At 31.7% G+C, this 17347-nt stretch overlaps 3 protein-coding genes across 5 annotated transcripts in view; 2 read left to right on the top strand and 1 right to left on the bottom strand.

The window, feature by feature from the left end:
- The window catches only part of usp (retinoid X receptor ultraspiracle), a 91196-nt gene extending 84507 nt beyond the window's left edge, over window positions 1-6689 (top strand). For both annotated transcript variants that reach the window (XM_074175032.1, XM_074175031.1), the window contains exons 5-7: window positions 194-408; window positions 523-656; window positions 3282-6689. In XM_074175032.1, coding sequence (XP_074031133.1) covers window positions 194-408; window positions 523-656; window positions 3282-3532 — 600 coding nt within the window. In that variant the 3' untranslated portion in view covers window positions 3533-6689. The remainder of the gene's footprint in view (window positions 1-193; window positions 409-522; window positions 657-3281) is intronic.
- A 1879-nt stretch (window positions 6690-8568) lies between these two features.
- On the bottom strand, window positions 8569-12636 carry LOC111509311 (stromal cell-derived factor 2). The gene is made up of 3 exons (XM_023165027.2): window positions 12425-12636; window positions 10641-11003; window positions 8569-8902 (listed from the first exon to the last, which is right to left on the bottom strand). The coding sequence occupies exons 1-3, from the start codon at window positions 12495-12497 to the stop codon at window positions 8676-8678; spliced, it is 663 nt and encodes a 220-aa protein (XP_023020795.1). The 5' UTR covers window positions 12498-12636; the 3' UTR covers window positions 8569-8675.
- Window positions 12637-15700: 3064 nt separating this feature from the next.
- MKP-4 (dual specificity protein phosphatase MPK-4) lies at window positions 15701-17248 on the top strand. Of its 2 annotated transcripts, none has more exons than XM_023165025.2 (2): window positions 15701-15859; window positions 16205-17248. In XM_023165025.2, the coding sequence occupies exon 2, from the start codon at window positions 16212-16214 to the stop codon at window positions 17118-17120; it is 909 nt and encodes a 302-aa protein (XP_023020793.2). In that variant the 5' UTR covers window positions 15701-15859; window positions 16205-16211; the 3' UTR covers window positions 17121-17248. The 2 variants fall into 2 exon arrangements, with proteins under 2 accessions (XP_023020793.2, XP_023020792.2); XM_023165024.2 differs by lacking the exon at window positions 15701-15859 and adding an exon at window positions 15930-16153.
- Window positions 17249-17347: the final 99 nt, after the last annotated feature.

Here is a 17347-nt window from a genome sequence, read left to right as displayed (position 1 = left end):
ACAGAAGGGTCCATGGATCGAATCCGAATTAAGTAGATAAAATAATGAAGTGGCACTGCTCCGAACAATCTAAACTTTCAACAAAGAATTCCTTTCATTTCTGAAATTCACTTGAAAGTCAATTTCATTATATTCGTCAGCACTTCCAAGTGTAACTGCTGTCATAAATGACTGATTTGTTTTGAATTTCTAGAATGCCGTCACGAACATTTGCCAGGCCACCAACAAACAGCTGCTGCAGCTGGTGGAATGGGCAAAACTGATACCGCATTTTACTTCTCTGCCCGTTTCGGATCAAGTTTTACTCCTTCGGGCGGGCTGGAACGAATTGCTCATCGCTTCTTTTTCTCACAGATCGATGCAGACTCAAGAAGGCATTATTCTCGCCACCGGACTAACAATCAATAAGTGAGTGTTCTCTCAAACTTGTTTCTGTAACTTGCCATGTTTGGCTTATATTCTTACTGTGTACTTTCATAAGGAAAATTATGGAAAACGGTAAAGTGCAACTGTTACTTTTAGGTCCACCGCTCAAGCCGTAGGAGTAGGGAATATATACGACAGGGTGCTTTCTGAACTTGTAAATAAGATGAAGGAAATGAGAATGGATAAAACTGAGCTAGGGTGCTTGAGGGCAATTATTCTTTATAACCCAGGTAAGGGAATGTATGTACTCCTAAAGATGGTAACCACTCGTTTCGGTGAAACGTTGAGAAACTAAATGATGAATATAAAAGTTTCACATGGTGTTAGAAATATTCAATAATATTCAAAACTTTCCAGTGATCATACTTGATGGCTGCAGCAGAAATATTAAAAATGATTAACCGAATTTTTTGAAATTGCCAGTGATTAGTGTTGTTATTAGCATACACATTTGATGGTTAAAAACCTTTAAAATTCATCGGTATTGGTTTAAATTTTTTATTAAACTATAAACCCTCGTCACTGACAGTTTTAATAGATTATGACAATATTGTTAAATTATCAAATCAAAGTTTTTGGAAATATCCCGAATATCCTGGTATTTCTTTGTTATACGCTTTATATTAGATTCACCTGTATGTATGTATGTTTGTAACTCTCCTTTTCATTTCATATCGGGATCTGTATTTGACAGAATTATCGACATTATTGCTTGATCTAGTCGCGGGCAGATGGCGCTGTACGTAACTTCCTTGATATATCGACATGATCGCTTGATCTATTCGTGCGCTGTTCGTAACCTCCTTGATATAATTCGAATTCACCAAAATATATTTCTTCATTTGAAAAAGGTATTTTTTGTTATTAACACGCGCGCCTGCTGCCTTATTTGTAACCCTCCTTTGCGCGCCTACTGCCTTGGGCTTGGTAGCTGATTTTCAGGCTCCCTCTTCGGAATTGGCAAATATCAATGGGCATTTTTCTAAACAATATAAGGCTGATTGATCCCAAAGTTTAGATAAAATAAATATAGTTTAAAAAGACTAAAAAACACACTTTTATAGCATACGAAACTAAAAAATGAAAAATAAATATAGTTTAAGAAACTTAAACAAGCTATACTAAAACTAAAAAGTTGAAAATATTTTTTTCATACTAGTATTTTTCGTTCGTTATTGTTTCAATCGTATTTAAAAAATATTTTCAACTTTTTAGTTCAATGTTTTTTAAAAGCATATATTTTAGTTTTTTAAGCTACATCTATTTCTCAAATAATGTTGATCACAATTAATAATGATAGAATAAAATTTTGTTTGAAGAAGCAAAAGAATATCCATAACAAAGCCTTTCTAACAGTTTTTGGGAGTCACTGTTAAGGGAACTTTTACTGTAAAAACGTTCTAAATTTTACAAATTGAAATAAATCAAAGAGTAATAACAACAATCAAAGAGTAATAACAACAGTGGAATCCATTTTTATTTAACTTTGATAATAGTGGCAACAGTGTTTTTTTTTACATTCAAAGCATTTTTCATTTTTATTCCTTCTCATTATTAACTTAAATAGATATAAAAATATCAGTTGATAGATTGAATTTTCTTATTTGTAGCTTAAAGTTTTTACATAACACTGTTGTTTCAAATTATCGTTTCAGTCACGAAGAATATTCAAATTTTGTAGAAAAGTTTCCAAAACAATAATCCAATATTTCACTTTGATTTTCATAACAATTGCTAACAGTTTTGCTTGATCAGGTCATTGGTAAAAGAACTATGATAGTTATTTGTGACTTGATGGTGTCTAAAATTAATGTTGGTTCAAAAACCATAAAGTTTAATCTTCCTCTTGAAGATGATCACTTGTTGATCGAAACACGTGTCGAGGTGTTAAAATAACTGTGGTGTTGGGATAAAACTGCAGTAATATTTACCATAAAACACTTTAATTTGGCGACTTTTATCAAGCTGAAAATTTTAAAAACACTTTCAATGTCATTTTCTGTTGAACTTGACTTAGATATCAGATAACGAATAGCATTTCTTAGAAACGTTCATAAACATCGAAGAAAGTCGTTTTATGTAGAAGAAATCAGTTTTTCATAAACGACCTTTTGATGTTTTTTACCTTCCACGATCTAAAAATTTTCAAAAATGTACTGTTCTCTATTATAAGCATAGCTATACAATAGCATATTCAGGCGTAACAATATTGTGACAGTCACTTCAGGCGTCATAGTATTGTAATGCCTGAAGATGGTATTGTGTAGTGAAACACGTGTTGCGGTTTTGTTAACTGTTAAATGAAAATTTCACATTAAAGTGTTCTGGAATGCAAAACACTCAGTTAATAATAAATGAAATTCATAAATGTCTCTCAACTTTTTTTATTTTGCAGTATCGATTTCAACGTAGCACTGAAAAGTGTTTCAAATCATCACAGTTTTAAACAGTTTCAATCAAAATTAATAACATTGGTTGAATAAAATTTTGTGTAAGAAAAAATTCCTGAAAACAATAACCCAAAAATTAACAATTGAAATACAATGTTATCTGAAAATACCATAAAAACATTTTAAATGTGACAAGAGAGTTTTAGTAGTAACGGTAGACTGAAAATGTTCATTTACTATGATAACAGTAAATTCAGTTCTTCATTTTTGAGCCATTTTCAATGAAACTCATCAATGTCCTCTACACAGGTACTTGATGATGCTTCGGGAACGGAACCGGTCTAATCTTTCTAGATATCAATACATCCTTGTTCTTTTTGTAAAAACAATACTAATCACCCATTGAATAATGAAGCATTTCTACGGACATTGGCAAGCAGACAATCCTGGAATTTTTCGTTTCAGATGTGAGGGGCTTGCAATCCACTCAGGAAGTAGAAATATTGAGGGAGAAGATATATGAAAACCTGGAGGAATACACGAGAACCACTCATCCGAACGAGCCAGGCAGATTTGCCAAACTTCTGCTTCGTCTTCCGGCATTACGATCGATCGGTTTGAAGTGTCTGGAGCACCTGTTTTTCTTCAGACTAATTGGAGATGTAACCATTGACACATTCATTACTGAAATGCTGGAAAACCAGTCGGATACTTAGCTTTTACAGTAATTTCCCTCCAACTGTTGTCTGTCTTTCCCTTTAATTTATCTTTACGAAACTGTGATTTATTAATAATTGATTTCGATATATTTTTTGGATAGTGGTATTATTAGCTATATTTTTATTTTCATCCCAAGGGTGTTGATTGTTTGGAAAAAGTTTTTTTACGAAGAAGAAAAATATTTGATCGCTAGCTTTAAGTTTGAACATAATTGGTCGGTATTTAAGAATTGCAATATTTAAATGTAATAATCGGATTGAAGGATAGTGCGAGATTTCAATGGTTGCTCAAAATGAATCTCTTTAAGATACTGAAGGATTGGTTACTATTGTATTTTTTTGTAAATACGCTTTGGGTTGTTATAGTGTGAATTATTCAAATTATTACATATTCAATTGATGTTTATTCAGTTATCTGTGCGTTTATATTTGGGATGACTACAAAGATTTTTTATTATTCAAATCTATCTGTTTAAAATCTGTTTTTCCGTTCATCAGCTGTCGTCCGCATACGAACGACAACTCTCAGAAGTTGAGAAACTTGTGCGAGCTAAGGACTAACGAGGTCTTACCTTATAACGTGTGATTCCTAACATGTAAAAAACTCATGGGAAATATTGGTTATTTTTATAAGCATCCACATTCACAAACATTCAAATATCAGTTCTTCAATTCATTTATTACAGTGGATATTTACATGAATGTAAAAATCAAATCTTCGTTATAGCTATCATGTATTTCATTTGTTAGGTTTGCTTTGTCATTAACGCTATCCTGTGGCGAGTTGTTTTTTACATGATTAAATGTCATATGTCAAATACGTGTACTTCAAAAAGAGGAAAATGTTTTGCCAGAATGTAAAAATTATCCTAGTTATCTTCCAAATCATAGTCATGAATTAAACTCATGTCTCTCTATCAAAAAATGGTTTACAAATATGGATTTGGTTCTGACATTCAAACGGGGATAACCTTTTCCCAACGAATAATTTTTTGGGAAAAGTTCATCCTCGTTTGACCAATACAAAGTTATTGGGATAGAATAGAATTTAAATGGACTAAGAATAGAAATGTCAATTTTTCAAAAAGCCAATAACTTTTAGACTGGCTTAGAAATAATCATTATATAGTTTGTAATCAGGCAGTGTCACTTCCTACTTTAAATTTAAAAAAAATGACATTTGACAATTTTCCTACTCATTTAATTTACAAAATTCATATCTGTATGTTTCCGTTACAAATATCAAGTGTTGCCAAATATATGATGTCTATTTGTAACGGTTAACTGGTAACTAATCCTTCAGTCACATAATGGGAGATTACAAATTTTTTGACTTATATTTTAGATTGTCTCGAAATCTTGCATCTTCTAATGAATATTGTATGAAGCAATATAAATATAATTCGTTAGAATAGATCTCTTGATATTATGGTAGACAACCCGTTAACTCGTTAGCTTGTAGATTTTAATTTCCAATTTTTGTTTTCAATTAAGACTGAATTTTAGTTTTGATGAATTTAATTGTTACAAAAGTATTGAAGCTCATTTTTTAAATTTGAAAGTTAAAAAATGTGGCTGGTGGCAAAATCCATTAAAAACAGTGAATGTAGTAATTTGAACTTCACTTTCATAATTTTGACCATCGATGAAGTTTTTGGTTTTTCCAAGTTTTTTTTTTTCAAATGATATCAATAAAACAAAAATGTTTTGCTTCAATCGACTATGTCTACTGTGATATAAACCATTTGTGATTCTATGAGATCTATCTCTTTCATTATTGAAATCCTCTTGTTAGCAAATGAGGTTAGTGTTTGAAAAGCTATCTCCAATAGATCTAAACAGTTATATTGGGATAATCGCATAGGTAAAAAGTACCTCTTTGTTTTTTTCAAATTTTTGGTTAGTTTTTTTCCAAATGGAATAAAACTGATGGTTGTGACGTTACTAACATTTGATATGAACTTGGCAACACCGTAAAACTCATTCAAATTGCATAATTTAATTTTTTTCTTCCTGTATTCTGGTTGTTCTGACTGTGTGTACGACATTTCCAACTTGTTTTCAAGGCTAATGTGATGGTTAGTTCTGAAATTGGAAAGCATTTCATAACACAAAACAAAGACTTTGTATTTGGAATTTTGAGATATTTGATTAAGTAGTACTATTTAAATAGGTATGTCGTATACCCAATCCTGTACTTTTTCTGCTTTACAAACATATACATTTTTAAACGTGGTTTGAAAGGAAGGTAAGTCTCAGTCATTGTTTAACGTCACAGTCATTGTTGAAACTTTCATTTTCCTTCAAAATAGAAAAAAAGTTGAGTGTAACTTCCTGATGAATGAAATATTTTCTTATAAAACTAACGAATAATCTTGATTCTACCTTTTTTTTGTAAAAAAATGTAAAGGTCTATTTATTTATTTTTCTCATTAACTTTCGTGAAATTCGGCGATTTTGTTGCAAATGTATTTTCTTAAATCTGCTTAGCAGATGTTCCGCAATGATTCGTTTTTATTTTATTTACTTTCATTTTATTAGTTATTTATTTGACCATTGTTCATCAGTTGGATTCTATTCAATTGAAATGTTGTGACAAAATATTTTTATGCATGAACGGTGAGACAATTCATATCTCCTTTTATATATATACTGCCACTTCAGAGAAATTGTCTGTTTGGAAGTCGGCAACTTATACCATATTTCCAACATATTGCTCAGATATTATTGACCTATTACATACTATAAGGTCATCTTCAAAGGCCTTGACGAGTTGAAAATAAGTGTTTTGTTTCGAGCAATCTTTACATGAGAATGAATACTTTCATCAACAAAAGATTTCTATGAAAATTAGACAAGATGATTCTTAGAGAAAACAGAATAATGTAATTTTTTTAAACTTGAGCATAGCAATACATCCGATTGAAATATATTTTTCGGAGTTTAATTGATGTTATTTTGGATAGAAGTTGGGACTGCAGATATCATTGTTGAGTAGCGTTTATAATTCTATGAAATGTTTGAGCTCAGTCGGTCTTTGATGTCTAACACCTGTTGATGTTTTAAGATTTTTAATTGTTAATTATTCGTAAAAATCATAGTTTATAGTTAATTTCAAGTATTCTCTATATGTATAATAAACAGTTCAAAAATAGTGTTTTTTATTATTTTCTCCTGATCTGATAACACTTGTGGATAAAAAGGATATATGGTTACCACTTGCTGGACACCATTTAACTCCCATTTTAGATTTTTCTTTAATGATCTACTTGGGTAAAATATACAAAGTTTTTTGAAATCTATTGAGGTAGTTCGCGAAAGGTATAATTAGGAATTTTATACCTACTATTAGTAGTTTTATAGTTATTTCAATTTGCATGTGGAATTTTTTTTAACTTTGAAATTTATTCTATAGTGACTGAAGATTATAAAACTTTACACTCCGTAAGGTTTCGAAATTTGATTAAAAGTGGGATTTTTTATTGAAATATTTATTTTCAAAAAGATAGCATCTATTGACTAGTAGCCAAACTACTACGATGGAATATTGATTTGTAGGAAATCTCAAATCAAAATATTCATTAGTTTGGACATTGCTTACTAGATGGCAAACTGTTGAAATTTAGGTTTTGCCCTTTCAAACTAACAATATGCAGTTATACAAAATATCGAATAGAACAAATACGACGTGAAACTAATATTGAAATATATTATCTTTGCATTGTTTATTAATTATTATTTTTAATTTTGAGTTCAAAAAATAGACATCTATTGGTTAGTAGTAGAACTAATACGATGGAAAAATGATCTTCAGCACTGTAGACAATGTCTTCAGGGAAAAAATATTAATCAGTTTAAGCATTGCATACTAGATGGCATGCAAGGTCTAAAGTTGTCAACTTTTTCTTTAACCTTCGAATTTGCAAATATGTCATATAACATATAAAACAAATTACAAACCAGAAATAATTTCGAAAAACAATATCTTTGTATTGTTCATTAATGGTTTTGATTTGATGTTGAACGATAGACATCTACCGACTAATAGCAAAACTAATACTATGTAATAATGATCTATAGTCTAGATATCTGTAGGATGAAAACGTCTCTTAAATCAGTATATTCATAGTTCAGGCATTGCATACTAGATGACGCAGAACACATCTTTGCCTTTTCAAACTGCAAATATACAATATATCAGGTAGATCAAATGCGAGCTAAAACCATTTAATATACTTGCACTGTTCACTAGTCAATAATTTCAATTTGGAGTGGAAAATTAGCCATTTGTTGACTATCCAAAATTGAGTTCTCTGTCGATCCCATAGATGGCGTCTTCGTAAGGGGAGATGCCATTGCCTTCACTTTCAGACTTGTTCTTTGACCATAGAGAGATTAAGCCTCTAGCGCCACTGAGGAGTTCTTAGCAAGGCGAAACAGCAAAAAGCAGAGGACGAATCTCGTCGGCGGTTTGTGTCAAAGCACCGTCTTGTTTATATTTGATATTTAAAGATTTGAGTTCTCTGTCGATCCCCGTTTTTTAGAGGGCAACTATCGACGCCTTCACTTTCAAGCTTGCCTTTTGAGGACAGTTAAGGGGTTCAGCCCAGCAGTACTGATGAGACTTTGGTGGGTCGAAACAACTGATGTATGTTAGATTAAGAGCTGTCAAGCTTCAATTTAATCTAGATATTCTGGTATGTGTTTCTGTTGGATTCATTCTACATTTCGATCTAATATCATTGACTAAGTATCAATTTATCTACCTGACAACAAAAAAATCCTCTAAACCAAATTGAGTTTCTGTAGTTTTTCTTAGAAAGTCAAAAATTTTCAAGTTAATCGTGTTTACATGCTTCATTACATCTTTTAGTACCGATTTCTAGATGAAACTAGTATTGAAATTCAGGTATGCTTTCAAACCAAAACATATGTTAAAAGCCCAACAGTTGTCCTGTCCCAATTTTTTGTTGAATTTATATATAGAAATCTCAAAAAGTTATTTAATTTCTCCACAAAATAATCAAATCAAATTCAAACACAAATCAACCTGTTTTATCATAATCACGCAATATGATACAAGTATTTAAATAAATAAAATAAAAAATGTACAAACAGTTCTTCCTAATCTAATTATGCTCTATAATTCTTCGTGGGCAGAATGTGTGTGTTGAGATGAACTATCGGCAGCATGTATAAACACCCCTTCGGCTGTCTGCCAATGTACTGAACCGGAAGAGGAGTAAACTCCGATTACTTCCATTTGGCCTGTTATTGGTCTGCCGAACGTTTTCCCTGATATTGACAAGTACATTTGAGTGTCCACATGTTTGAACATAACGCTATCGTCTCTGTGCCAATTATCTCCTGAAAGAAAATAATGTTAATTAGGATAAGAATATGCTTTATTTCCATAATGAATATGATATAAATCAAATTATAAAAACAATGACGTAAAACGATTTTCTTAAAATGGGATATGGCTATAACCCAAATTGAAATACTTGTTTCAAAATTAAAACATGTTTCTAAATAAATTGCACTGCTATATTTTCAAATCTAGCCGCACATTTTAAGTTTTGTTTCAGACCAGACTTCCAACCTATAAAACTGTCTAGAAATCAACAAAACCTTTTATGAAAAGTGTCAGCATCTAAAATATTCCTTCTAACATGAAAAATGTTTTTCCTCTTATTGGAAAGTTCATCATTCAGTTAGGACACCTACCGGACCTATTGAAACTAAGCCAGATGGTAAAACAAAAAAAAGCCCTCTCAGCTGTTTTCATATATTGGAATTCATTTAACCTATTCATCAGTTTCACATGTCTATAATAAATCCATTAAAAACATTACTATCACAAATTCAAAATTAAAGAACTCAAAACACAAAAACCCAAAGCAGTAAACATAACATATATTCAACATTCAGCTGATCAGGTGTTAGCTGTTTGAGCTGAATGATCATCGGTAGAAATTCTTTCCTATAGCCATTTTACAAGGATCGTCTGAGAAGTTTCCACCTTTGATGTAAAGATGGCAGCACTCATCGATAAAAATGAAGAATATGGTTGGCCACTTTTGACAGGTTGATGTTTGATAATCGCTTGAATGAATCAATGTGTTTTTTTAGCAATAATTGAGAAAATCTTGTATTGAGTAGTCATGAAATATTTCTTTTTGAAAGTTAAGACACCTACACAAATCAATGATTAATTGGATGCTATGTATAGATAATATGTACCATCATGGCACTATGTAATTTTTTTGGGCAGCTGAATTTAAAATTGGCCATAACAACAATGAAAGTTCAGGATGTCCAAAACTTGCAACACTGAAGATAACATCGTTCTTCGTTATATTTCACCAAATGATACTAAACTACTAACGAATTGAAGTGAGAGAAATATTAGAGGTTATAAATATATCCAAAGAACTAGTGTATCACATATTGAATCAAGGGGAATTGACTCCAAAAAAAGCAAACACTATTTTTTTAGCTGGTAATGTGATGGCAACTGTTTAAGATAGTCATGAAATTACCTTAATTATCTTCAAACAGAAAAAACTTTTACAGGAACATACTAGATATTATCAATTAACAAGCTAAAGGTAGAAATTGCGGAGAAACAGCCACATTTGCAGAAAAAAGATAATGTATAGTCTCACCCTTCAGCAGTTCTGTTGAAATATTGATGAATAAGAAAGGGGGGTTTTAAAAATTTGGGTAACGAATACTTCATTTCTTGTCTTTGACTTTCTGCCATATTTGCAACAAATAATATTTATAGTGAAGTAAAAATATTCGGAAAATCATTGATGATGAAACAAAATCTTAAATCTGTGAAAACATTTGAATTGGGGGAAAACAGGTGTCATTTCAGGAGTTTTTATCACCTGAAATAGTAAATTTTTCAACAGCTTCGAATTTTAAATGGCAGAATCTCCAAAAGTAGACCAAAGTGCCACGTTCTGACTTCAGCTGAGTGATCAATGGACAAAAATACCAAGTCCACAATTTTTTTTAAATCTAGCGCAAGCCAAAAAAATAGCCTATTCCTCGAAGAAAAACTAATATTGAAAATCTTCACTAAGAATGTACTTACCAGAACACACAATGGTCCAATTATCCCCAGAGTCACCTTCCCCACCATTACCGTAACAACTTATTTCTTGATTGCCGCTCAGAGGGCTCTGGAAATTGTGAGAGTGAAGATTTTTCTTAGTTTCCACATGCTCTAATCGGATTACGGATCCGCATTTGATCGGTCGACCTCTCACGCAATGCTTGCCGGTGCCTGCTTTGACCATCCAGTGGCTATTGATATCCTCCTGTATTTCAGTTCCTGTAACTGATTGTTGCCCGCTGCCTGTTCCATATTTCACGTCATGGGAGTGCAACCTTACTCTATAATCGGTGTTGAGAAGTTTTATTACCGAGCCACATGTTACGTATTTTTGTGTGGAAGCTGGAATATTATAACATCATGATAAAATGTCTCAAAAACAGAATTGTTAAAATCACACATCCTAGTTTACAGAAAAAAGGTCATATTCATTATCATTCAAAATTCTTATAGAAAATATTCAACAAATAGATTACTTTTTATGAAAGAAAATTTGATGATTTTCTCCATTGATATATAATTCTCTACCTCACATTCAAGAATTAACACCCAAAATAATCAACATATTCCATAATATTGCCTTTATAATTACCAACTATATCTAATCTACACAATAAACTCAAAACTCCTTTAGTGAAAAAGCAAAAATTGAACTTTGACATAAAATTTTCTTAATGGATTGTCCTATGGAATGCACTCTGAAAATCCACAAATTTTGAAAAGAGAAAGCAATACAACTAAGAAAGTATTCTTGAAAATGGTCCTTATTATTAATGTTAAGTATTACATAATAAACAAAATGATTTAAATACTCTTAGTACATTACAATAGAAAACAATATCGAATATATGGAATTCTAATAAACTAACATCTCTAACGATAGTGAGGACAGTTTAGAAGCGATAATCCAATGTAATTTCTGAAAATATACTGGTGATTCTGATCAAAATTATTTATTTGAAAGAAAAAATGGTATACTTTACAAGTTATATTCCAGTAATTTTGATTAGTACGATCGACGATCAATACTAAAACCTTAGTTAACTGAAATAAAAGGGGTATGGCTACTAAAATGTATGTGTAGGGAAAATGATACAAATAATTTCTGTAGGTTATACTTAAGAATATTTTATAATTTGAAACAATTTTACAATGAATTAGTGGCAATACCATGTATTAACTTGGGGTTGATCTGGGTTTCAGTTGACGGGAGTTCGATTAACCAGAGTTTTACTACATTTTTAAGAAAAAAACAATAATTCTAAGAAAAAAAGCTACATTGAAAAATTGTGAAATTATAGCACGTTACCAAATCCCAAATTGGAGAAATTAGCTAGAATCACAAAGCTGTTTCCCGATTAAGATTAGCACATAATTTCTCCAACTGGCTTTATAGATAGACATTAAAGGATGTTGCTAACTTTGATGAGGAAATGCAAGTCGAAAGACAATATTTTGTTCTGGTTGGAAAAAAGTGTTTTCATGTACTGCAACTAGGGCTCTACTTAGATCTGTGAATAGCTTTTGGAGGTTGGATACTGTTGAGATTTTAACACTTCTTATTACATTTTGCTTTTTGAATTAGATAAATATCAATGATTTTGATAGTTTGTCGAAGTATAAAAAACAGTGTTTTCTATATATTCTCATTAATATCACATTATTAAATTTACAAGGGGCGTTTGAATTTTGCCACGAGATCCGACCAATCACGATTGGACACAGTTCTGCTGAATTGATAAACCTAATAGAAAGACCCTTACCTTGTATTTGTTGAAAGCCATGAATTAAAAATACTAGGAATAGTACCCACAGATCATTTTTCAATAATGGCATTTTAAAAGTTTTTTTATACCTAAATGAACTTTAACATATCTTCGAAATAATCGGCAATGAACGACTTCTCAACAAGCCAATATAAAATTTATATTTCATACAAAAACGTAACCCTGTCAAACATCAATATAGCAAACGTAAAAAGCCACGACATCTCAGACATAGAACACCAAAACCACAGAACATAAATCTTTCAGGTGCCTTGTTGTTTTATATAATATTGTATATTAGGATTACCTATTTCAATAAATATATTCTTCTTCTTCACGATGAAAAACACATATATTGAATAAGTATAGTTTGTAGGTGACTGCCAACAAATAACTACCTATATACAAGCTCTGGTTACAGTCAGCCTTCTTGCAGAAGCAGGCCAGGCGACAGAGGGGGAACTGCGAGTCAATTGTGCCGAGTCCCTTGCACCACATATAATATGTTCTATAAACTATGCTATTACGAAAAGTTGGATGAATGTGCTCCATTCATCCAATAATTACCTTTGCCTTTATTTAACTTGTTCTCTAACTTTTACCGTTTTTGAAATCCCCATATTTTTACTCAAATTTCACTCCTAGCCTAGTGTATACAGAGACTGCTTGGCTAACACGCCTACCATTTTGGCTCCATTTCACAACTGAAGAGCCAGTATATTTTGAAAAATGTTCGTGGAGTACAGTAAAAATATTTTGGTATTTGAGCTATTAAATTATTTGTATTTGTTATTTTTATACTCGAATGAAAATTACAAATCTAACCGAACAATTTTATTTTCACAAATAAGAGATCGTAAATACTCTCTGTTCAAATGGTTTTCCCACTATCTTTGGTTTTTGATGGTGACTCACTTCAAATTTGATGTAAAGTAAATCCTACACATACGCATGAACTCTCGACTGAGGTATTTTTGTGATCGATTACGTATAAAAGAATACAATAGTTTTTTATCTTCCATTTCCACGAGCATTGGCAGAGACACTGAATGTCGAATGTCAAGGGTACTCTGATCTAAAAATGAACCAAATTCTTTTTACTCTAATTTTTGTCCTTGAATTATATATCTACGAACGTATCTAAAACGGTTGTTCTATCTAAGCAGAAGCGTAAAAAGAAATATTTTTAGCAAAGAAGTTTATATAAAGCAATTTCAATAATTTATGCTTTCTGATTTGTTTTAAATTCAGATATCCACATCAAAAAAAAAACAAAATGAAGCAAAAATAAAAAATGCAAACTAATATTATAAAGAGAAAAATTATATTTGTTTATAGTTTATATGATTGAAACGGATAAAGCCAAAAACTATTCATCTGATTTATACCACATTATAAAACTTAACGACTTTACGAAAATGTTAATAACGTAATCCAAGGTACCTAGCAAAAATGTATCTATAAAAAAGTAAAATATTCGGCGAGTCACTGGTATATTAAATAAAATGGAAATAGGTACATATCTCTTGACAGCTTGGTTACAGAACATAAGAAAAAAAATCTTGTTTGTGAGTACATAAATGATAATATTAAATACGTCTAGATAACTTTTTTGAAGTGAATGGTAGTTTTAATCTGTATTTCGTGTCATACCATATTCAAAGAAATTTCTTTGTGAATGTTGAGACTAGCCCATTATGGAACTGTTCAATTGAGTTTTGAGGCGTCTGAAATACGAACTTTTTTTTTTAGGTTGAAATTATACTTATACCACTCTTCAAATATTTTTATTAGTGTCATCAGATATTTTGCTATTGATTACGTCTACATAGGTTCTTATTGATAAGTGGTAAATGGACTGACCCGTTACTTGATAAAAATCAATAACACTATCAATGATAATGATTGAACAATTTTCACATTTTTTTATTTCTGTTTGCGTATTGTTAACACCGCAGCTTACTCGGAAGGAATCCATTTCTACCGAGGAAGATAGACTGTAACTAGCTATTGAAGGTAGAATGGAATATTAATGGGGAAATAGCACAAGGACTCGATAAAGTCTTGAATGAACTTGACGAAACCGAATAGCTATAAAAAAGGTACAACGTTTTGTAAACAAAATACTGGAAAACATTTCAGTTATATCCAATATATTCCCTATGAAAATAAGGTTGTATTGTTTATGTTACCACTAAAATTATACCCCACAACCACAGCAATTTGGTAGAAATAAAAATGAAATAAATTTTGAAGCTACACACTAATCTAAAACTAATATCTGTAACTCAATGTCCTCGTATATATACCGGAATCGTTCTCTCGTTCACAGATTACCAAGGAGACTGCACTGGAATTCTGTAGCAATTCTTTCATTTCATAACCAAATTTTTATCTTTCCAATCCACTGAACTTGAATAGTAATGAGTTAACTGGTTATGGTACAAGCACAAGTATAATGCTTTTAGCATTATAATGCTTTTAGCATTATATTTAAGGTACAAGCATTGCAAATATACTCTTGGAAATGGGGAATGTTCCTCCTGACGAAAATCAAGTAGTTTTCATAAAAGAGCTCTAAAACAATGCACTTTAAACTTATCATTTCAACCTTTTTCTTTAAAAAATTATTTAAATACTAAGATAAAGAGGAATGAAATAATGCATTCAACATTTAAGAGGATTCGTTTCTATTTCACCATTTGGCAACATCGCCTATAGCTAATAAAGGCAATGAATCTGTTACCTGTTTGAGACAAACAAAGATGATATATTTCAGAGGTTTGCTGTTCTGTTTACTTATGTTCCGAGTTCCGAGACATTCTGTGACATATGACATTTTGTGCACCTAACCTATGTTCCTCTATATAAATAAATTACAAAACAACTGTTGTTTATGTGGCTTGTGGAGGTGGTATTGAATTATAAATTATATTTTGCTTTAATTGTTGATTTATAAAGATAATTTTCCTTTTTTAAAGTAGAATATCTAGGTACGTATAAATTATTTCAACTTGATATAGGCGCTGTTGCCAATATGTGAATTAGAAACAAATCCCTTTAAAAACTAAAACCCAACATTTGAAACATCAATTTGAATACTTTTCGAAGTGAATTTGAAAAACTCATGAATTAAACTCTACTTTATTTTGTTCGAACTTGCATTTTCTGTAATAACCCAAATTGAGGAACATTCCCCACTGTGCATATTAAAATTAAATAGTGATGGCGCCATCCATGTTCATCAAAATATTTCATCAAAACTCTATACAGGTTTCTGTTCAAAGTTTAGAGGTTAACCTCCTAATTAAAAACAGAAATCAAGTTCATTTGACCTACAAGAATGACAGTTTGTTTATAAATAAACGTAAATAAATAACGAAAAGTTGTGTTGCCAGTTTAGTTGCCAGAATCAGCTGTCGATCGCAACAGGTATATTTAATTTGGTATAAGATAAATGTAGTTTATTCATATCTCAAATTTAGACGTAGTAGATAAAAATGTCTTTTCTGTGCCTCTTAATCAAATGCATAAAATAACCGGGTATATTTATCTCATTAAGAAAAATTTGATAAGTAATCACATAATCATTTCATTATTGATACCTTATCACAATCCATTGTACATTGATAACATTAAAAAAAAGCAACATTTCAAAATCAAAGGAAGAAAGTGAAAGTAAAATTAAAAACTCCACTGAACGTTTAACATATTAGCTGGCACAATGTGAGCAATAACACCAATTCAAAATGAAAAAATAAATCTCATTCATTTCAGGAATATCATGTACAAAACGGATTTCAGCCTAGGACCGCCTAGCATCGATATTATTGAAGAAAATCTCTTTCTCGGAGGACTGGCGGCCGCCAAGAATACCGAAATCTTGAATAAAAATAAAATAACCCATATACTAACTATAGACACCTGCCCTCTACCACGCACAATACTGGAACTCAAGCATATTGTCACAAAATTTATTCAGTTGTCAGACCAGCCTAAAGAAGATCTCTTGTCACACCTCGAAGAAGCAGATTTGTTCATAAGAGAAGGGATTTCGAAGGGGGCTGTACTAGTGCACTGCTATTTTGGAGTGTCACGAAGTGCCAGCCTCGTAATAGCCTATATTATGAAGAAGTATCAGCTGAGCTATCAAAAAGCCTTCGAGAAAGTTAAAAACAAACGTAGAATTGTTTACCCTAATCAAGGATTTGTGTCACAGCTGAAGCTTTACCAGGAAATGGGATACAAGGTCGATAGAACCAGTAAACTTTTCAGAATATATCGACTGACCATCGCAGCGGATAGAGTAAGGAAAGTCAAGGTGCTGACTCCCGAATTCCATGACCTCATTCAGCCTGATCCTGGAAAAGAGCAAATCCAGCCCGAGCCCAACGTTTACCGCTGTCGCAAGTGCAGAAGGGTTTTGGCTGGTGAATCAAAACTGATTCTTCACAAGAATAAAGGGGAGAATTGCACTCAAACGTATTTCATCGAACCCATGGCTTGGATGAACGTTACGGAGGGGTTGCAGGGAAAAGTGCTTTGTCCGAAATGTTCTAGCAAGCTCGGATCATTCAGTTGGATCATGGGCTGCCAGTGCCCTTGCGGAGTCCAGGTGGCCCCAGCATTTTACCTCACCCCGTCCAAAGTGGACTTCAGCAACGTTATCAAGAATGTTGAAAAAACTCTGTGAATTTACATACCCTTAGTTTTTATGTCAAAGATATATATTCAAAGGTTCAAAGATATATATTTACTGTATGTATTTCCTCTCTTTTTATTGTGATATTTAAGTAAGAATTATAGGTATATACACTCTAATCTTTTCATTTTTTCAGCTCCTCAATTCAAAATTTTTCAGTGAAGGTAGTATAACGTTTCCCATTACACTTTTCATAGTTTTTTTCAGATTGTGGAAGG

The sequence above is a fragment of the Leptinotarsa decemlineata genome, unplaced genomic scaffold, assembly GCF_025532065.1.
Source record: "Leptinotarsa decemlineata unplaced genomic scaffold, Ldec_3_MD MMD2_tig00000882_RagTag_RagTag, whole genome shotgun sequence".
Lineage (NCBI taxonomy): Eukaryota > Metazoa > Arthropoda > Insecta > Coleoptera > Chrysomelidae > Leptinotarsa > Leptinotarsa decemlineata.
This window is presented reverse-complemented; position numbering and strand designations above follow the sequence as displayed.

Coding starts and splice junctions, on each gene's coding strand:
- LOC111509311 (XM_023165027.2), bottom strand. CDS start 12,497: ATGCCATTATTGAAAAATGATCTGTGGGTACTATTCCTAGTATTTTTA. Junction 11,004..12,424: donor TGGCTTTCAACAAATACAAG/GTAAGGGTCTTT, acceptor ATAATATTCCAG/CTTCCACACAAAAATACGTA. Junction 8,903..10,640: donor TTGGACCATTGTGTGTTCTG/GTAAGTACATTC, acceptor ATTTTCTTTCAG/GAGATAATTGGCACAGAGAC.